Source organism: Pseudophryne corroboree, chromosome 8 (genome assembly GCF_028390025.1).
Source record: "Pseudophryne corroboree isolate aPseCor3 chromosome 8, aPseCor3.hap2, whole genome shotgun sequence".
Lineage (NCBI taxonomy): Eukaryota > Metazoa > Chordata > Amphibia > Anura > Myobatrachidae > Pseudophryne > Pseudophryne corroboree.
This window is the reverse complement of record NC_086451.1, coordinates 180942883-180965072: the sequence shown is the minus strand read 5'-3', so window position 1 is coordinate 180965072 and position 22190 is coordinate 180942883. Positions and strand designations below refer to the sequence as shown.

The following is a 22190-nucleotide window of genomic DNA, read 5'->3' as shown; positions in this document are numbered from 1 at the left end:
TGATGCATTGTGTGATCTTGTTCACAGGTACTGGGAAACAAAATGTCTGTTGCTAACCTAGCAACTATATTCGGTCCAAACTTGCTACAAAATGAGAGTGGTTTGGGGTGTGAAAAACAAAGCTTCCAGGACAGTGCCTCACAGATCAAAGTGACAGAGACGCTAATACAGTATCATCAAGACTTGTACATGGTGTGTATAACATATTGCAGTCAATCAACTTATGCAGCCCATACAGCAAACTCTGACTATGATACTGACAGTCGACATGGACACTGTATAAGCTGCGCTTGCCATGCTTCAGGCACAGATTATGTTCCCCCTCCAGGTCCACTGGAATGATAAAGTATGAACAAGTCAGTTTCAATGAAAAAAATCATGAAAAACTCATGTCGAATTTTTGATAGCTTATGTAGCTTAGTGGACCTATGTGCAAGGGTCACCTTATGTCCTCTAATAATGCAAATGTAAAATTGTTGAGGGACATACAGTATGTTACAATACGCAACTGCCCCTTGTTACAATACACAACTGCCCCTTGTTACAATACACAACTGCCCCTTGACACACAAGCTCCCCCATCATCATATGCAAAATGCAAGGGAGCCATGCCCCACTTACCGGGCTTTTTACAGCAAAGAGCTCACTCTGACATCAATAATATTAATATCATCACTGCCTGATACAGTAGACAAATCATTATATCAGAATGGGGCACAGGCAGCAGGGAAGACAGAAAAGAGTGGGAGTGGGAGAGAAACATGGTGCAGGGAGAGTGAAAGGAAAGTGTGGGAGGGATGGATGGGGGAATACAAGTAAAGAGAATTAGGGAAAGGTGGAGATATGAAGAGAGCACAAAAGGAAAGAGGTACCAAGAGATGTGGAATAATTGGACAGGTATGGAAAGAATGGGTACATAGAAAGGAAAAATAAACAAAATGGCAATGCTGCCCACAACAGCTAAAGACCCACTGTGCATGCTCGCAACCCCAGGGAGATTGCTGGAATAGGGGAAGATGGGGGGAGATGGGAAAAATAGGTGAATACAGGAGGAAGAAGAGGTGTAGCATCCCGCTGAAGAACAGACTATTACAAAAATGAAATAACAAAATTGTTGATATGTCCTATTGGCGGAGAACAATAGGCACCAGTGGAATGTGAAATGAAGTTGAGACCAAATAGTTCATACTTAAGCAGATTTGTAGGTTAATTCAGAATCACAGCAGTAACAGCGGTAACAGGATGTAGTACAGAGTAAGCGGTTATGTTACAAGACACAGCAGTAACAGCGGTAACAGGATGTAGTACAGAGTAAGCGGTTATGTTACAAGACACAGCAGTAACAGCGGTAACAGAATGTAGTACAGAGTAAGCGGTTATGTTACAAGACACAGCAGTAACAGCGGTAACAGGATGTAGTACAGAGTAAGCGGTTATGTTACAAGACACAGCAGTAACAGCGGTAACAGGATGTAGTACAGAGTAAGCGGTTATGTTACAAGACACAGCAGTAACAGCGGTAACAGAATGTAGTACAGAGTAAGCGGTTATGTTACAAGACACAGCAGTAACAGCGGTAACAGGATGTAGTACAGAGTAAGCGGTTATGTTACAAGACACAGCAGTAACAGCGGTAACAGGATGTAGTACAGAGTAAGCGGTTATGTTACAAGACACAGCAGTAACAGCGGTAACAGGATGTAGTACAGAGTAAGCGGTTATGTTACAAGACACAGCAGTAACAGCGGTAACAGGATGTAGTACAGAGTAAGCGGTTATGTTACAAGACACAGCAGTAGCGGTAATGCTAATGGAGTTATCTGTAGTAAGACTGGGTATGGATCACAGGGTCGACCCTAATTAGGTTGACAGTCATTAGGTCGACCACTATTTGTCAACATGGCAAAGGTTGACATGATAAAAATGTTGACATGTGAAAGGTGGTAAACATGGTGAAAAGGTCAACATGACAAATGGTTGACACAAAAAAAGGTTGACACAATATTTTTAAAATTTTTGGGGGTGTTTTCACACAGCACATAGAACCCCAATTAGTGTACCGCGTCCCCTCACATGGCTCTCTTCGCTATGGCACAGGATTCTTTTCCCAATCGTAGTCCACGTGGATGGTGTCCCGATCCGGGTATCTCGACGCCATTACTTGCCTTTCAGATGTCTCCTGAGGCTGGCTCAGTGTTCCAAGGCCGGATCTCATCTGTGTTCACATTCTGCATATCCCTCCTGTCACGCTGAGACGCTGTCACAGCGGCGCCATGTTTGAATCCTGCATGGCGTCTCCTGTCCTCTGCGGCCGGCGCCGCCATTACTGTTATGTTTCCACACGGTTTTCAAAACCTGCTTTCCCTCCAAGTACTAACATGGGCGCAGCCATGTTGGATCCAATCACATGTCTCAGTTCCACCAATCCACTGCCTCTGGAAATCTGCATAATTGCCCAGCCAATGCCTGCCTTGCTGCAGGTATAAGTATCCTGTGCCTGGGCCAGGAAATTGTCAGTGCTTTGTTTGTCATACCTTGTTCCAGTCTCTCTCTCTTGTGGTTGTTTTTCCAGGTTCCAGCTCCTATCTCCAGCATCCACTAAGAGACCCGCACCTGCCTACCATCCTGCGGTGCAGCCTGACTCTGCAGTCCTCCGTGGCTGATCCAGCTTCCAGCTTCCAGCTATTAACCCATCTGCTTTCAGCAGCCTGCTTCCAGCAGATTCCAGTATCCTTAAAGTGCCGGTGTTGTTCCAGCGGATTCCTACTTACCAGCAGTATCCACTACCACCGGTAACCATCCTTCAACTCCTCTGTTTCCACGCTCCCTAGCATCTTACAGTATCCACTCCGTGTTTCATCACCTGGCTGGTTTCATCCAGCATTCACTCTGTGACTTTATCACCCGGCTGATCCCATTTCTGCATCCACTCCGTGTCTTACCACCTGGCTGGTTCCATCCAGCAATTATAACAGCTTATTCAAGTTACCAGCTTCTTCTGTTACATCTACTGGCATGTTCCTTGGCTATCTCCACTACTGCAGCCAGGCCTGGTAAGGTTATTCCATCAAAGGACTTTAACAGCTGTTCTTTAACCTACCAGTGCTCTGTGATACCTTTTTATGATCAAAGTGTTCCAGGAACTATATTATTTACAATTGCCATTATTTGCTGTTTGTTATTAAACGGAGTCTGTCAATAAACTTTTATTTTTACTTTTACCTGGTTGTCATGGTCACACCTTCGGGTTTCCTTTAACACTTACATGTCCAGGGGTCTGATTAAACCTCCCCGGTTTAAATTCCTCTCAGCCCCTACAACTGAGGCTTCCTCCTGTCAGCCAAAACCCTCAGTTGTGACAGTAAGCACTGACCATATGAATCCAGCCGGAGACCAGGATCAAGCGGCCAGGCCGATGCAAGAACTGGCAGCCAGACTCGAACATCAGGAGGCTGCACAAGGCCACATCATCCGCTGTCTCCAGGATCTCTCTACGCGGCTGAATGGGATTCAAACGACCCTCCGTGGACCTGGCACGTCCGGTGCGTCCACAACAGTGACACCAGCTGTAACACCACCCACCTTACCCATTTCCATTCCACTTCTTCATCTTCCAACGCCAGCAAAATTAGACGGATCTCCAAGATTCTGCAGGGGATTTCTTAACGAATGTGAAATCCATTTTGAGCTTCAACCTGGCAATTTCCCCAGTGACCGTACTAAAATTGTCTATATCATCTCCCTTCTCAGTGGCTCAGCCCTTGACTGGCCATCACCTTTATGGGAGAAATCTGATCCCCTGCTGGCCTCCTATACTGACTTTGTAGCTACATTCAGGTGCATCTTCGACGAGCCAGGCCGGGTAACCTCTGCTTCATCTGAGATTCTCCGTTTACGCCAGGGAACACGAACTGTGGGACAGTATCTTATACAGTTCAAAATCCTGGCATCCGAACTGGCATGGAACGACGAGGCCCTGTATGCTGCATTCTGGCATGGCTTATCTGAACGCATCAAGGATGAGTTAGCTACCAGAGACTTGCCCTCTACGTTGGATGAGCTAATTTCATTATGCACGAAAGTTGATCTACGCTTCAGAGAAAGAGCAACCGAGCGAGGAAGATCATCTATTCCTAAATCTTCTGCTCCTCCTCCTCGTCAACCGTCTCCATCCGAAGATGAGCCCATGCAAATTGGTCGTTCCCGTCTATCCCCTGCTGAGCGCCGAAGACGTCTTTCCGAGCTTCTTTGTCTCTACTGTGCAGCTCCGTCGCACGCAATCAATGTCTGTCCCAAACGTCCGGGACTTCTAGTCGTAGCTCGCCAGGGAGAGGGCCGGCTAGGAGTAATGCTCTCCCCTCCATCTCCTCATGATTGTAATCTCCCAGTCTCGCTCCAAATTGCTCAACGTTACAGGAACGTCATTGCCCTCCTTGATTCTGGAGCAGCTGGGAATTTCATAACCGAAGCTTATGTTAAACGGTGGTCCCTACCCACCGAGAGACTTTCCTCGTCCATCTCCTTGACTGCCGTGGATGGCAGCAAGATTTTTGACGCAGTTATTTCTCTAAGGACTCTACCAGTTCGTCTGAGAGTGGGAGTTCTTCATGCAGAATTTATTTCCTTTCTAGTGATTCCAAGAGCCACACATCCAGTGGTTTTAGGCCTTCCATGGCTCCGTCTCCACAATCCATCAATTGACTGGACGACTACACAGATACTAGCATGGGGTCCCTCCTGTGCTGAGACCTGTTTGTCCAAAGTGCTTCCTGTTTGTTCTTCTCTCCCCAGGTCGTCTGATGTTCCACCTTCTCCATATCAAGACTACACGGACGTGTTCAGTAAAGCTTCTGCTGATATCCTTCCTCCTCATAGAGAATGGGACTGCCCAATTGATCTCATTTTAGGGAAGGTTCCACCTCGAGGCCGAACTTATCCGTTGTCTCTGCCTAAAACGCACTCCATGGAGGAGTACATCAAAGAGAACCTGGCGAAGGGTTTTATCCAACCTTCTTCTTCTCCAGCTGGCGCAGGCTTTATCTTCGTTAAGAAGAAAGACGGTGGTCTGCGGCCGTGCATCGACTACAGAGGTCTGAACGACATTACCGTCAAAAACCGGTATCCTTTACCCTTGATTACAGAGCTCTTCGATAGAGTCAGCGGAGCAACCATCTTTACAAAGTTGGATTTGAGGGGTGCCTACAATCTCATCCGGATCCGTGAGGGTGACGAGTGGAAGACCGCCTTTAACACCCGTGATGGACATTATGAGTACCTCGTCATGCCCTTCGGATTGAGCAATGCTCCAGCTGTCTTCCAGCATTTCGTCAATGATATCTTCAGAGACATCTTATACCGCCATGTCATGGTATATCTAGATGATATCCTCAACTTTGCCAATAATCTAGAGGAACATCGTTTCTGGGTAAAGGAGGTTCTGTCCCGTCTCCGTGTCAATCATCTCTATTGCAAATTGGAGAAATGTGTTTTTGAAGTTAAATCCATTCCGTTTCTAGGTTACATTGTGTCCGGTTCCGGACTAGAGATGGATCCTGAGAAACTACAAGCAATCCAGAATTGGCCGATACCCTTAACCCTCAAAGGGGTTCAGAGGTTCTTAGGGTTCGCCAATTATTACAGAAAGTTTATACAAGACTTTTCCACCATTGTGGCGCTTATCACTGCATTAACCAAGAAGGGTGCTAACCCGTCCAAGTGGTCTGAAGAAGCTACGCAAGCTTTTCATCTCCTAAAGCAACGTTTCATCTCTGCACCAGTTCTGAAACAGCCCGACATTGACTCTCCTTTCATCTTAGAGGTGGATGCCTCCTCCGTTGGAGTAGGAGCGGTGTTATCTCAGAGGGCTAAAGATGGCCATCTACATCCTTGCAGTTTCTTCTCCCGGAAGTTCTCCCCAGCTGAGCGCAACTATGCCATTGGCGACCAAGAGCTGCTAGCCATCAAGCTCGCTCTAGAGGAGTGGAGATATCTGTTTGAGGGAGCTTCTCATTCAATTACTATACTTACCGACCACAAGAATCTTTTATATCTGAAAAGCGCACAATGTCTTAACCCTCGTCAGGCCAGATGAGCACTTTTCTTTTCCAGGTTCCACTTTAAACTCCAGTTCTGTCCAGGTTCTCAGAATCGCAAGGCCGATGCCCTTTCCCGCTCATGGGAGCAAGAAAATGAGTCGGAGTCTGCGGACAAGCATCCTATTATTAATCCGTTGGCATTCTCCACGGTAGGGATGGACTCTACGCCTCCACCAGGGAAAAGTTTTGTGAAGCCGGTGTTAAGGAAGAAGCTCATGCATTGGGCCCATGCTTCCCGTTTTGCCGGACATAAAGGCATTCAGAAAACCCTTGAATTTATTTCTAGGTCCTACTGGTGGCCAACTCTGAAGAAGGACGTCATGGAGTTTATTGCTTCTTGCCCGAAGTGTGCCCAACACAAAGTCTCCCGCCAGTCGCCTGCAGGGCAACTGGTTCCATTATCTGTTCCCCGTCGACCGTGGACCCATTTGTCGATGGACTTTGTTACAGACCTGCCTATGTGCAACAAGTTTAATACCATCTGGGTGGTAGTTGACCGGTTCACCAAGATGGCACATTTCATACCCCTCACCGGTCTTCCGTCAGCTTCCAAGTTGGCTCAAGTGTTTATCCAAGAGATCTTCCGACTTCACGGTCTTCCTGAAGAGATCATCTCCGATCGTGGAGTACAATTCGTAGCCAAATTTTGGCGAAGTTTGTGTCAAGCGCTCCAAGTCAAGTTAAAGTTTTCTACAGCTTACCATCCTCAGACCAATGGTCAGACCGAGAGGGTGAATCAGGACTTGGAGGCCTTCCTCCACATTTATGTGTCTTCCTCCCAAGATGACTGGGTTCAACTCCTTCCTTGGGCCGAGTTTAGCCACAACAATCAATACCATTCCTCATCTTCTTCAACACCATTCTTCATCAACTATGGATTCCACCCTAAAGTTCCAGAATTCCAACCGCTTCCAGCAACTTCTGTTCCAGCAGTGGATGTCACCTTGCGTCAGTTTTTAAATAACTGGAAGAATGTCCGCGCGGCCCTGCTTAAAGCCTCATTCAGGTACAAGAAGTTTGCAGATAGGAAGCGTAGAGCGGTTCCTGCTCTCAAGGTGGGTGATCGTGTATGGTTGTCCACGAAGAATTTGAGGTTGAGAGTTCCCAGCATGAAATTTGCACCTCGTTTCATCGGTCCTTTTAAAATTGAACAAGTCATCAATCCCGTTGCTTACAGATTACAGTTACCTCCCTTCTTGAAAATACCCAGGACATTCCATGTTTCCCTGTTGAAACCGCTGATCCTGAATCGGTTTCATTCTGCACTTCCTCCAGCTCCTAAAGTTCAGACTCAACGGGCAGTCGAGTATGAGGTGGCCAAGATTCTGGACTCACGTTTCCGTTACGGTCAGTTGCAGTATCTTATTGACTGGAAGGACTATGGTCCTGAAGAACGCTCTTGGACCAATGCCCCAGATGTCCATGCTCCTGTTTTGGTCCGGAATTTCCACTCGAAGTTTCCTCTAAAGCCTAAGAAGTGTCCTGGGGCCACTCCTGAAGGGGGGGGGGGGTGCTGTCACGATCCGGGTATCTGGACGCCATTACTTGCCTTTCAGATGTCTCCTGAGGCTGGCTCAGCGTTCCAAGGCCGGATCTCATCTGTGTCCACATTCTGCATATCCCTCCTGTCACGCTGAGACGCTGTCACAGCGGCGCCATGTTTGAATCCTGCATGGCGTCTCCTGTCCTCTGCGGCCGGCACCGCCATTACTGTTATGTTTCCACACGGTTTTCCAAACCAGCTTTCCCTCCAAGTACTAACATGGGCGCAGCCATGTTGGATCCAATCACATGTCTCAGTTCCACCAATCAACTGCCTCTGGGAATCTGCATAATTGCCCAGCCAATGTCTGCCTTGCTGCAGGTATAAGTATCCTGTGCCTGTGCCAGGAAATCGTTAGTGCTTTGTTTGTCATACCTTGTTCCAGTCTCTCTCTCCTGTGGTTGTTTTTCCAGGTTCCAGCTCCTGTCTCCAGCATCCACTAAGAGACCCGCACCGGCCTACCATCCTGCGGTGCAGCCTGACTCTGCAGTCCTCCGTGGCTGATCCAGCTTCCAGCTTCCAGCTATTAACCCATCTGCTTCCAGCAGCCTGCTTCCAGCAGATTCCAGTATCCATAAAGTGCCGGTGTTGTTCCAGCGGATTCCTACTTACCAGCAGTATCCACTACCACCGGTAACCATCCTTCAACTCCTCTGTTTCCACGCTCCCCAGCATCTTACAGTATCCACTCCGTGTTTCATCACCTGGCTGGTTTCATCCAGCATTCACTCTGTGACTTTATCACCTGGCTGATCCCATTTCTGCATCCACTCCATGTCTACTGGCATGTTCCTTGGCTATCTCCACTACTGCAGCCAGGCCTGGTAAGGTTATTCCATCAAAGGACTTTAACAGCTGTTCTTTAACCTACCAGTGCTCTGTGATACCTTTTTATGATCAAAGTGTTCCAGGAACTATATAATTTACCATTGCCATTATTTGCTGTTTGTTATTACACGGAGTCTGTCAATAAACTTTTATTTTTACTTTTACCTGGTTGTCATGGTCACACCTGCGGGTTTCCTTTAACACTTACATGTCCAGGGGTCTGATTAAACCTCCCCGGTTTAAGTTCCTTTCAGCCCCTACAACTGAGGCTTCCTCCTGTCAGCCAAAACCCTCAGTTGTGACAGATGGTAAAGTGTGAAAAAGTTGAAAAAAAATTACCCCCCCCCCCCAAGAAAAGTTGTGTCGACTTTATGTCTTTCGACCATGTGTGTCAACTAGGTTCACCTGTCGACAACTAGTTGCACCTATCGTAAACACTGTCAACCTTTGACATGTCAACCTAATGACATGTCGACCTAATGCATGTCGACCATTAGTGGTCGACCTATTGACAGTCAACCTAATTAAGGTCAATCTTTCATCCAGATTACAGAAAGACTTCCCTGGAGGAACATGCACAGTACAGATGTAACCGCGGTCATGTATGCCGCAATGCGTACACATGGGCATAAGCATGGCAGCATAGTGCAAACGCACCTGGCTGAGACTGGCTGCAGCCAGCATTTGCTCCATAGACTTTTATGGGTGCACATGCGTACGCACGTGCACATAGTCGCAGGCACACTTTCTGCGCTTTCTCTGCCACGCTGCAACGATGAGTACGGCTACATCTATACATCAGTCACACTAAGTAAGAAGATGGCGCAGGGTAGCGCATGTGTAGTATAGATTGCAGTGGCCATCTTCGTAAAGGTGGCTGTCTGGCTTTCTAGTAATTGAGTAGGAGATCGCAATAACAATAATTAACCTGCCTTGTATGTTTAGAATATTGTAAAACAGTCCAAAATTGTTTATTTATATATAAAGGTGGACCGTTAAGCAGAGGCATAGCATGTAGCCATGGTACCCGGAGCAAGCTCATGTCGCGGCGCCCACCCATATATATTCAAACACTTACCCATCACCTTCCTCAGCTACAGCCCCCATCACCTTCCTCAGCCCCCCAGACCCATCACCATCCTCAGCTCCAAACATCTCATCTTCCTCAGCCACAGATCCATCTTCAACTCCTAGCTCCATCACCTTCCTCAGCCCCTAGCTCCATCACCTTCCTCAGCTCCTAGCCCATCACCTCCCTCAGCTTCCAGCCCATCACCTCCCTCAGCTCCCAGCCCCCTCAACTTCCTCAGCAACAGCCCTCTCACCAATCTCAGCCCTCTCCTTTCTCAGACCGCAGCTCTATCACTTTCCCTGCAACGGCAACCTGAATTATTCCATGGTAGAGCCCCTTACACACATTACACATCAATAGAGCCCCTTATACACATTAGACCAGGTATCCCATTATACAAATTGCGGCAGGTAGCCCATTATACAAATTGCGGCAGGTGGCCCCGTCTACAAATGATGCCACATTATGCCAGGTAGCCCTTACATACACATTATGCCTGATAGCCCTATATACACATTACACAAGGTAGCCCATTATACACATTGTGACAGGTAGCGCTATATACACATTATGCTACATAGCCCCATATACATATTGCGGAATGCAGCCCCTTATACACATTATGCCAGGTAGCCCGATATACACATTACGCCAGGTAGCCCATTATACACATTACGCAAGGTAGCCCCATATACACATTACACTAGGTAGCTCCATATACACATTACGCCAGGTAGCCCATTATGCATATTGTGCCACTTAGCGCCATATACACATTTTGCCAGGTAGCACATTACATACATTACACCAGGTAGCCCATCATACACATTGTGCTAGTAGCCCAATATACACACTGCGTCAGGTAGCCAAGAGAGAGTGAGAGTGTATGTGTCTCACACTCCCTGCAGCTCCGGCACATGTCACCCGCCACTCCACTACTCCCCATCCCTGCAGCTCCCGGACCCGCTGCTGTGCTCCTCACGCTTCCTGAGCTTTGGGACCCACTGCTCCATTCCACATGCTCCTTGCAGCTCTGGGACCCACCACGCCACTCCTCACGCTCCCTACAGCTCTAGGACCCACCAGCACCCTCTGACAGTTTGGGCGCCTGGAGCTTACGCTCCGCCGGAACTGCCCTCCCTACGCCGCTGCTGTTAAGTGCATAGTGAAGAGACAAGGCTGCCTGAGTGATGAGGTGTAATAAAAACTGTATGATGACATACATCATGTTTTTCCCCACTTTTTTCATGTTTTTAACACATTGCATCTCAGATAAAAACCCTAGTGAATATGGTGGGTATTCTCCCAACTCCACTGGAGTGCACGCCTGCTATCAGCAGCATTTCCACTTCTAACTTCTATCAATGACAATATATATACTATCATAATTTGTTGCTACTTTATATCAGCATCAATCCACCACATTACAACTACGCGATAGTAGCACCCGTACTGCACCGCAAACATTATTAATCCACTAATTAATTACTATAAGAAAAAGCATCATTTCTGATTGAAAAAGTTGCAAGCAAAAATAGTATATTTCTGCCTAGAGGCATTCTTGTTGGCATCAGTAGCATGCAGTATGTGTCTCATTTCTGCTAGGCACACATCACAGACCCGTCTCGAACAGTGCTATGTGTCAATAAAAAAAGGTATTCACTTAAAATTGCAAGTTAATCCAAGATGTTTAGTACCTTCCACACTCTGGTTATGTTCTCAGATGCCTATTTTGTTAATTTCTGGTATGATTTCAAATAATACATTTTAAGAATTAAAATTATATTTAAAAAAAACAAAAGTACATTGTACTACTGAGTATGAACAGAAAAAGATAACTGGTTATGACCCATTTTATAAACCATTATTATATTTGGATGGAATTGTCTGTGTGCTTTCTCCGTGATAGAATGGGTATGGAAAGGCAGCTCACCAGAGGTCTAGCCAATTCCCCTTTAACCACTTAACTGAAAATATTTCTTCCAAAAACCGCTTAGAAATTGTTGGATTTATTTTATTTAATATGGGAAGATTATTGTCAGGGGCCAGGGATTTACTTTCGTTGCGGGGTCCCGGGGATTGTCTATTTGGGTGCTGGCGGTATTTTGACAATGCGTGGCCGGTCTCCGTTCACAGACAGAGACACAGAGGGGCTGGCCGAGGCAGTGAGTGTGGGTTCTGGAGCTCTGGGATCAGGAACAGTGCATGCACGTGAGTGCTTCTCTATGTGTCTGCAATGAAGAGACCAAACTATGCAATGACAGCCAATGGCAGATCACCGTGGGTTATTATTATTATTATTATCCTTTATTTATGTGGCGCCACAAGGGTTCCGCAGCGCCCAATTACAGAGTACATATGCACATAATCAAAACAGGAAAACAGTGACTTACAGTTGAAGACAATTTAGGATAAGTACAGGGTAACTAAGAATAACTACACCAGTAAATGACAGAGATAAGTTCCAGGTGGCCAAAAAACTGCGTGATTTGGGCAGTTGAGGATTATTAAAGTAAGAAAAGGATAAGCACATGAGGGAAGAGGGCCCTGCTCGTGAGAGCTTTCATTCTAAGGGGAGGGGTAGACAGACAGGGGTGACACAGATGGGGAACATAGAGAATGTGGAACAGAGGCTTAGGATGAGATTTGGCTGGGTTTGGTGAAGAAGTGGGTCTTGAGAGCCCGTTTGAAGTTTTGTAGAGAGGTGGAGAGTCTGAGGGGGAGAGGTAAAGAATTCCAGAGGAAGGGAGCAGCACGTGAAAAATCTTGGAGATAGGAGTGGGAGGAAGTAATCAGAAGACAGGAGAGCCGGCGTGCATTAGCAGAGCGAAGAGGACGGGTGGGAGAGTAAAGGGAGATAAGGTCAGAGATGTAAATAGGAGAGGAGTGGGTGAGGGCTTTGTAAGCAAGTGTGAGAAGTTTGAATTTAATTTTGAAAGGGAGGGAAGCCAGTGAAGGGCTTGTAGGAGAGGGGAGGTGGACGTAGTGCGTTTGGTAAGAAAGATGAGCCGGGCAGCAGCATTGAGGATAGATTGGAGTGGAGAGAGGTAATTGTCAGGGAGGCCAGTTAGGAGGAGATTACAGTAATCCAGTCTGGAAATAATCAGTGAGTGAATAATGATCTTAGTGGCATCCTGGGTGAGAAAAGGTCTGATTCTGGAAATGTTTTTGAGATGAAAATGACAGGTTTGTGAGAGGTGCTGAATGTGTGGTTTGAAGGAGAGGGAGGAGTCAAGGATTACACCAAGACAGCTAACCTTGGTACTTCATCTCTTTTAAAAGGGTTTTGGCTGGGTTAAACGCTGACAGTTCTTTACATTGCTGTTCTTAGGCAAGTGTCTCAGCTCTGTGCTCCTGCAGGTTATCCTGTTATCGCTCTGTGGGGGTCATTCTGACCTGAGTGCTCGCTGCAGTTCTTCGCAGGGCAGCGTTCAGGTCAGAACTGTGCAAGCGCCGGCGACAGCTGACGGCCATCGTTGCCTAGCGAATGCTTCTGCCTGATTGACAGGCAGAGGCGGTCGCTGGGCCAAGTTTAGGGGCGCGTCCGTCCAATGCAGGACCGTGGAAACTGTGCAGGGTCGTGGGGGAGGGGGGGGGGAGCGGGCCGCAGTGGCTGCATGGCGCCACACGTAGCCGCTGCGACCCAGGGCAGTGAGGAGTAACTCCCGGCCAGCCGCAGGAGCTGCGCTGGCCGGGAGTTACTCAACAAGTACAAAAGCATTGCCGCTGTGCGATGCTTTTGTACTTGTGTGGGGGAGGGGCCGGCCTGACATGAGGGGCGGACTAGCCCTGTGCTGGGCGTCACCCCGCATGTCAGGGAAGATAATCCTTAGAATGAGGGCCTGTGTCCTGTGTCTCTCAGAGGCTTTTTGCCCATCTCACCAGTGCCTTGCTTTGCTCCCCCCTGCACTCCATACCTGAGTGTTGGATCGCCACAGCTTCTCGTGGCCACCGCTTACTGGGCAGGTGTTCTTGGTGCTCAAGTGTCGTTGGTGGCTCCATCGGTTTCCTGTCCAGCTACACAGCACCCAGAAGCAGATTTATTAAGCCTATTGAAGTGATAAAGTGGAAGGTGATAAAGGACCAGCCAGTCGGCTCCTAACTGTCATTTTTCAAACCCAGCCTGTGACATGGAAGTTAGGATCTGATTGGCTGGTACTTTATCACCTGCCACTTTATCACTTCACCAGGCTTAATAAATCTGCCCCCCAGTCTTTTGCAGTCCATGTTTTCAAGTCACAGTTTCCAGTACCTAGCTTCAGCTGTCTGTGTTTTCAAGCCATAGATCTTCAGTATTCAGACTCAGAGTCCGTGTTTTCAAGTCAGTTTCCAGTAACTAGTTTTCAGCAGTCCGTGTTTTCAAGCCACAGTTATTCGGTATTCAGTCTTCAGCAGTCTGTGTTTTCAAGCCACAGTTCTTCAGTACTCAGGGGGGTAATTCAGAGTTGATCGCAGCAGCAAATTTGTTAGCAGTTGGGCAAAACCATGGTGGTCATTCTGAGTGGTTCGCTCGCTAGCAGTTTTTAGCAGCCGTGCAAACGCTATGCTGCCTCCCACTGGGAGTGTATTTTAACTTAGCAGAAGTGCGAACGAAAGGATCGCAGAGCGGCTACAAAATAATTTTGTGCAGTTTCAGAGTAGCTTCAGACCTACTCAGAGCTTGCGATCACTTCAGACTATTCAGTTCCTGTTTTGACGTCATGAACACGCCCTGCGTTTAGCCAGCCACGCCTGCGTTTTTCCTGGTACGCCTGCGTTTTTTCAAACACTCCCTGAAAACGGTCAGTTTACACCCAGAAACGCCCTCTTCCTGTCAATCACTCTGCGGCCAGCAGTGCGACTGAAAAGCTTCGCTAGACCTTGTGTGAAGCTACATCGTTCGTTTTAATAGTACGACGCGCGTGCACATTGCACCGCATAAACATATGCAGAAGTGCCTTTTTTTTTGCCTGATCGCTGCGCAGCAAAGAAAAGAAGCTAGTGATCAACTCGGAATGACCCCCCCATGTGCACTGCAGGTGCACCACTGAATATACAGTGGTGCAAGTAGAAAAATGTCTTACAGGTACTGTGTGCGCGCACCGAAGGCCAGATGGGTGAGGCCAAATGCTACATGGGGCGTGGCCAATGAAAATGGGGGCGTGATACACATATGGGGGGAGGGGCAGATACACATATGACACCAGTAGTGCCAGATACACGTTGCCCCACAGTGCCAGATATACATTGCCCCATAGTGCCAGATACACATTTCCCCGCAGTGCCAGATACACAAATGCCCCAGAGTGCCAGATATACATTGCCTCACAGTGCAAGATACACAAATGCCCCCACTGTGTCAGATATACATTGCGCCCCAGTGCCAGATACAGAAATGCCCCCACAGTGCCAGATATGCCCCCAGTGCCAAATATGCCCCCAGTGCCAGATACAGAAATGCCCCCAGTGCCAGATACACATGTCCCCCCAGTGCCAGATATGCCCCCAGTGCCAGATATGCCCCCAGTGCCAGATACACATGCCCCCGCAGTGCCAGATATGCCTCCAGTGCCAGATACACATGTCCCCCCAGTGCCAGATATTTCCCCAGTGCCAGATACATATGCCCCCCCCCAGTGCCAGATATGCCCCCAGTGCCAGATACACATGTCCCTCCAGTGCCAGATATGCCCTCAGTGTCAGATATGCCCCCAGTGCCAGATACACATCTCCCCCAGTGCCAGATATGCCCCCAGTGCCAGATATGCCCCCAGTGCCAGATACACATGTCCCCCCAGTGCCAGATATTCTCCCAGTGCCAGATATGCCTGCAGTGCCAGATACACATGTCCCCGCAGTGCCAGATATGCCCCCAGTCCGCTGCTGTCCTGTGGGAAGAGAGCGCAGCCTGCACCTCTCCTGCCCCTCAGTCTCCGGCGGCAGTGCGGGTGTCCTCAATCAATTCAGCGCCGATCCCCGTGAGCCAATCAAAGCTCATAGTTGGCTGCCGGTCCGCGAGCTCTGATTGGCTCACGGGCCGGCGTTGAATTGAAGGAAGACACTGAGGGGCAGTAGAGGGGAACACTGCGCTCTCCTCCCCTCGCAACAGCGGCGGTAAGCAATGGAGGGAGGGAGTGGCGGCCCATCGGCGGTGGGTACAGCATACACACGGCTAAATTCTTAAGGGCACGCCGTACCCACCCGTACCCACCCATGTGCACCGCTGGGTAGATATAACATGTGTAGAGAGAGTTAAGGCCCATACACACTTGACGATGCACACGTCGTTAACGACTTCCCTTGAACTTCCCTTGAACAGCTGAGCAAATGACATGAGCATACACACTACCAACAACCAAAGACCAACGACCAAAGACCAAAGACCATAGACCATTCATTGTTGAAGCATCCAAGCTGAACAGTTTATTAAAATAATGAGCTGGGAACAGGGCTGGTGAACAGTGGCTAGGTCGTTGGTCGTTGGTCGTTCACACCATACACATTCAACGACGTCTCTGGTTGGTAACGACCATAGTGGAAATTGAGCATACATGCTCCGCAGATAAGCGAGGGTCGTTAACGTCCCGTGGGGCCGCGCATCGGTGGTCGTCGGATGCATACACACACTTGACGATATAATGAGCGACGTCGTTGATGAGGGCTGAAATATACGACGTCGCTCATTTTATCGTCAAGTGTGTATGGGCCTTTAGATTTGGGTGGGTTATTTTGTTTCTGTGCAAGGTAAATACTGGCTGCTTTATTTTTACACTGCAATTTAGATTTCAGTTTGAACACACACCACCTAAATGTAACTCTCTCTGCAAATGTTATATCTGCCCCCCCCCTGTAGTGCACATAAGGCCTAATTCAGAGTTGATCGCAGCAGCAAATTTGTTAGCAATTGGGCAAACCCATAAATTTAGCACAGCTACGATCAGGCACTCAGACATGCGGGGGGACGCCCAATACAGGGCTAATCTGCCCCGCATGTCAGTGCCGGACCCCCTCCCCCCGCAGAAATACAAAAACATCGCACAGCGTTGATGCTTTTGCATTTGAAGAGTAACTCCCGGCCAGCGCAGCTCCTGCGGCTGGCCGGGAGAACCTCTTCGCTGCCCGGGTCGCAGCGGCTGCGTGTGACGTCACATAGCCGCTGCGGCCCGCCCCCCCAATTGTCCGGCCACGCCTGTGTTGGCCGGGCCGTGTACCCTAAACGGTGACTTAACGCCGCCGTCCAGTCCCCTCCCGCCCAGCGTCCGCCTCTGCCTGTCAATCAGGCAGAGGCAATCGCTACGGAACAACGGCCTTCGGTCGCCCAGCATGCGCCGGCGCTCTGTGGCGCCGGCGCATGCGCAGATCCGACCCGATCGCTGCACTGCGATAAACTGCAGCGGACGATCGGGTCGGAATGACCCCCATGGTTTTGCCCAGCTGCTAACAAATTTGCTGCTGCGATCAACTCTGAATTACCCCCATGGTTTTGGCCAACTGCTAACAAATTTGCTGCTGCAATGAACTCTGAATTAGGCCCTCAGTCTACTGTAGTCCGTGTTTTCAAGTCACAGTTTCCAGCACCCTGCCTTCAGCAGTCTGTGTCTTCAAGCCACAGTTATTTGTTTTTTGCTCCTGATTATTTTTTTCATCTAATTGGATACTCCGCAAAGTATTTCAAAACTATCACCACCTCTAAAGCTACTGATATGCCACTGATATGCTCCAGACCCCATCATTTTAAACCAGAGGGGTCACTATTGCGGGTGTCTTGAAAATGTCTACAAACACTATGAGAATTACTTTGATAAGCACATTGCAACTATGTTTTAAAACAGTTGTTTCAATGGACAAGTGGTACAGCCCACATACTACAGTCTGCAGTCACACTGTAAAACATAAGTAAGTTGTGGCGCAATTAGGTTTTGATAAGGTGCACTTCCTAAGTCGCCATTGAGACACAGGTTTTTGCTTTATTTTGTAAGGATGAGTAGGTTAAATGGGATGTAGTTAAATTGCCGCAGCTGGGATTCCAGTGGTCAGGAAACCGACGCCGGAATCCCGACTGTTGGCAATGCCGCCAGCCAGAATCCCGGCTCACAGGGGCTACTCCCACAAGTGGGTGTTCACGACACCCATAGAGTGGGAATAGAACCTGTGGCGAGCGCAGCAAGGAGACTCACTGTGCTGGCCCAGCTGCCGGCATACTGACGCCTGGGATGATGTTGTATGTATACTGACGGCCATGATCCCGACCGTTCGTAATACATACTGATCCCCAGACATCTTCGTATGATTAAATCTGAAGTTACCCCCAGGTTTCACCGATAACCATACAGTCTTTTGCAGATGCTCAGAGACACAAAATCTTGGAGCCAAATGATTCTGCAGGTTTTTGGCTTTCTTGAAATATAATTGATCATTTCTCTATAAGTCTTTCTTTCAAAAGCGGGCCCAACAACAATAATGGGTATTAATCTATAATAATTTCTCCTTCATACACTAGGGGACACTGGAGAGCAGTCACAATGTGGATATAGTAGGCAGTAACTGGGAGCTGGCACTTTAAAACTTTAACAATGTGGCTAGCTCCTCCCCTACTATGTCCCCCCCTCCAAGCCAGTCTTTATTTTGTGCCCAAGGGAGCTGGTCACTCTTGGGATTACTTCTTTTTTTATTATTTAATTTTTTTTCTTCTTCTTTCTTCACAGACTGGCAGCTCTGCCTCTGCCAGTCTGCACCGCGGGAGCTGCCGTCGGGGTCCCATCGCAGCTGCGCGCGGCTTAGACTGGTTCCCCGGCTGAAGAGGCACTGGCTCTCTGGAGATGGCCGGAAACCGCTGCGTGAAGCGCGTGTCGGAGCCACTCCGTCAGCATACAAGAACCGTCAGCATGGCAGAGGTAAGTATTACCCCCGGCCGCGGCTCACTTTGCCGGTGAGGGATGTAGGGCTCCCCCCGCTACATACCGCTGGCGCCTTTGCAAAATTGAATTGTGCCCCATAATGGGGGTTGGGGGGGCAGAACTTAATCCCGCTATGGGCTCTCAGCTCCCAACGGTCCCGGTAGCTCAGCGCATGCTGGTGGCCATTTTTACACTGCTGCACGGAGGTTCAGCAGCTTTATCTGGACAGTGAGCAGTTGCAGTGGGGTGTTGGTAGGGCACTGGGGGATCATGTGAGGCACCTATAGTTTATTAAACGTGCCTGACACTGCATAGTACCGTGCAGGGCTCAAAGGGCTGGTGTGGCTGCACTCCTTTACTGCTCCCCCCTCCCCTTCTGCCTATTACTGTGTGTGTGAGTGTGTGGCTGGGTGACAGGGGCTACACACACAAAGTGAGCTGCGGCCGGTAATTTGTATGCTGATGGAGTGGCCCCGACACGTGCCGCACGCAGTGGTGTCCGTCCATCTCCAGAGAGCCAGTGCCTCTTCAGCCGGGGAACCAGCCTAAGCCCGCGGTGCAGACTGGCAGAGGCAGAGCTGCCAGTCTGTGAAGAAAGAAGAAGAAAAAAAATGTAATAATAAAAAAAGAAGTAATCCCAAGAGACAAGCTCCCTTGGGCACAAAATAAAGACTGGCTTGGAGGGGGGGACATAGTAGGGGAGGAGCTAGCCACATTGTTAAAGTTTTAAAGTGCCAGCTCCCAGTTACTGCCTACTATATCCCCATTGTGACTGCTCTCCAGTGTCCCCTGTGGAATCTGAGAAAGGGATTTATCAGTAAGTACCAAAATCCTGATTTTGACCACACCGCCTGCTAAATTATTGGCCATAGATGCAAATGCTGTTGACGGGTCAAAATTTTATCATTTTCTTTTCTTTTTATTATCAGTATTTTTAGAGGGGGCTCTAGAAAACATGTGGGGCCAAATGTAATACAGGGCAAGTCAATGTGTGAGTACAAACTCGCACCTACTTGCTACGAGTTTTGTGCAAGTTTGTACCGCAACTCACACTATGTAATAGGGTGTGAGTTTTCTGGGGTCTACGTAACTTGCATGTAACATCATGCAACGTTTCTAAAAAAAACAGCAACCGGAATGCAAGTTACAGTACACAAATTGCTTTGTTTAAAATAAGGTGATCCATTGGTCCCCAAAAGTCATCTGAGTTGTACCTCACAGGCCCTATATAAGTCCCACCTCGCCCATTTTGTCCTTTGATAGGTTTTGGAAGGAGACAGTGAAGAAGTGAAGGTTTTGATAGGGATAGAGTGAGATTGTTTTCCACCAGCATCATGTCTTTCAGACTGAGAATTGTGAGTGAGCAGAGGGAGGAGGAGAAGGTGCTAGTCATCCAGCCTGAGAGTGAGGAGGAGGAAGGTGGTGAGGAGTAGGAGATGCAGGAGGAGTAGAAGGAGGATGAAGAGCCTGCTGTGCAAACCTGGGAAGACAAGTACTGGCAGGAACATGCACTTCTCCAGTGATGAGAACTGTGCACTAGTGCATGCAATGGTGCCAGTGTTTGAATGTCTCCTCAGTGCAGAGGGACACCATACCACCCAGGCCTGGAAGAAGGCATTGTGGCAGACCATCACTGATGCCATGAATGCAGTTAGCTCCAGCTGGCTTTAAGAGGACTTCAAAGCCAAGATGGTGGATTATCTGCATGAGGTGCAGTGGAAAGGGGGTGGGCATGCAGCACCCATCCACTACACATCTTATGAGGAGGAGCTGAAGCAGATCATCCCACCCAAAATCCTCCTGGGACCCCACATTTAGGATACGGATTGTCCTCCAGTCTAAGCCCTTCCTGGTGAGTAACTATTCATACTGTATTTTTCCCTTTTAACTGTACCAACCTAATCAGTCTGAACCTTGAACTTAAATAGTGTAAGACTCTTGTTTTAGTTAGAAAATCTGTTACTGTGTAAATACCAAAAATATAATTCCAAAATCCTGATGAGTGTGAGAAACTCTAGCAGAGGAAGTGTCATTTGAAAATGTATATAATGTTCTCCCTTTCTTTTTATCTTTCCTTAGCTATGCAACTGAAGAGGCCTTCTACCCAGGCAAGGTCTTCTACCAAAGCTGCAAAAAGGTGTCGTCCACAAACCGAGAGTGAGGCTGGTGAATACAAATAATATGGGGTTAACTACAGCGGGTACTATGGAGCCTAGATGCTCTGAGATGGGCCTGAACCCAGGTTTTATAGTTGCATACCAATTTCCCAGATTTGCCTGGTAAGCATTTGCCTGGTAAGCATCCATTGTCCAGCCAGAATTGTGAGACATGACTTTTTTTCAGTGAGAACTGTGTGTAGTGGATGTTATATTGGTAAGGGGGCACTGTAATATGGCATAGGGCGGTATCCTATTAGATGCGATGATTTACAGCACAGTAATAACAGCCCATTTTTTATCATGCGGTAAATCACCCAGTATCGGGCGACAACACATGGGATCCATGATAAAATCACTTACTCATGTGTTACCGTCCGATAACGGGTCTCCTGGGGCTGGTTATCGGGGACTCTGCTTTGCGTGCCTGAGGTACGCAAAGCATAATCCCTGATAAGTGCCAGTTTACATGGCTAGTTGGATAGACCCTGAGGAATTCTCTAATAGGATACCGCCCATAATCTGATTTGCTCATTGTTATGTCAAGGAGACTATAATGTAACATAATAAGATCTGGGGAATTTTAGTGTAAAAAAGTTTTTTTCAAATATGAAAACTTACCATTAAAATCCACTTTTCAGGTCATTTATGTGCGGCTCCCCTAAAACCAGTGGTGATAGAAGAATTCACAGATTAAGAGGAAATAATCCTTAGCCCAGTTGATCCAGTTTTGCTGTCAGAGGATACAGCCGCAGGTTTCCCGAAAGAGTCACAAGAACGCCAGTAGGCCCTGCCACAGCCTTTACCCACACCTCAACCCACCCTGTCTGTGGAAGAGAAGGCAAAATCCCTGGAAAGTTTTTTCCAGATCCAGGTGATTTTTATGGCCACACAGATTCAGTAGCTAAATGTCACCACCAGCCAACTGCGAAAACATACTAATGTCACTAGATGGCACAGAGCCCAAATGGTCCATAATATTGACAAGCGGCTCTTAGAGGTGAGTCAAGCTATTAGGAGCCAAACAGAGGCACTTATTAGCCTGCAAAGGGAACTTGTAGGCCAAAGGGCAACACTGGAAGCTCCTTGCACCTCTACAGTTAGCAGCCAGACTACAGTACCACCCCACAAACTGCATCACCAACCACTTCCCAAAAAGCAGTGTACACACACATGGTGGTGTTGCTAAAGTCCCAGGTAGAGGCAAAGGGAGCACAGACCGAAAAAAATTATTCTGTGTCTTTTCTTTCTTTCTTTTTTTTTTTGCTATATTTCTGTTTTTTTTTTCCTGTGTTCAGTAATTGTTATACTTCTGTTGATTTTTCTGTTTGAGTAAATTTTCAAAACAAAATTATTTGTGTGTTTTTTTTTTTTAAGTTTTAGTAGTATGTGTGTATAATATAGGGGTTTTATTATTTGTAATGGGCTTCATAACTTAAATGTGTGTATAATGTACAGGGGTTTTATTAGTGGTAAAGGACTTCATAATTTAAATGTGTATTTAGAGGTGCAAAATTAGCGTTAATAGGATTCTTCAGAGCTAATTTTGATGTTTTACAGTAATGTGTAACATTGAACTTGCTGAAGCAGGTCTATTATTTCACTTGTTTTTTTTAATTC

The 22190-nt window shown here is 47.7% G+C and overlaps 1 protein-coding gene across 1 annotated transcript in view; it reads left to right on the top strand.

The window, feature by feature from the left end:
- LOC134949800 (rho GTPase-activating protein 6-like) overlaps window positions 1–22190 on the top strand; it is a 612536-nt gene that overhangs the window by 541910 nt on the left and 48436 nt on the right. Inside the window, exon 9 of the mRNA XM_063938526.1 lies at window positions 28–192. Coding sequence (XP_063794596.1) covers window positions 28–192 — 165 coding nt within the window. The remainder of the gene's footprint in view (window positions 1–27; window positions 193–22190) is intronic.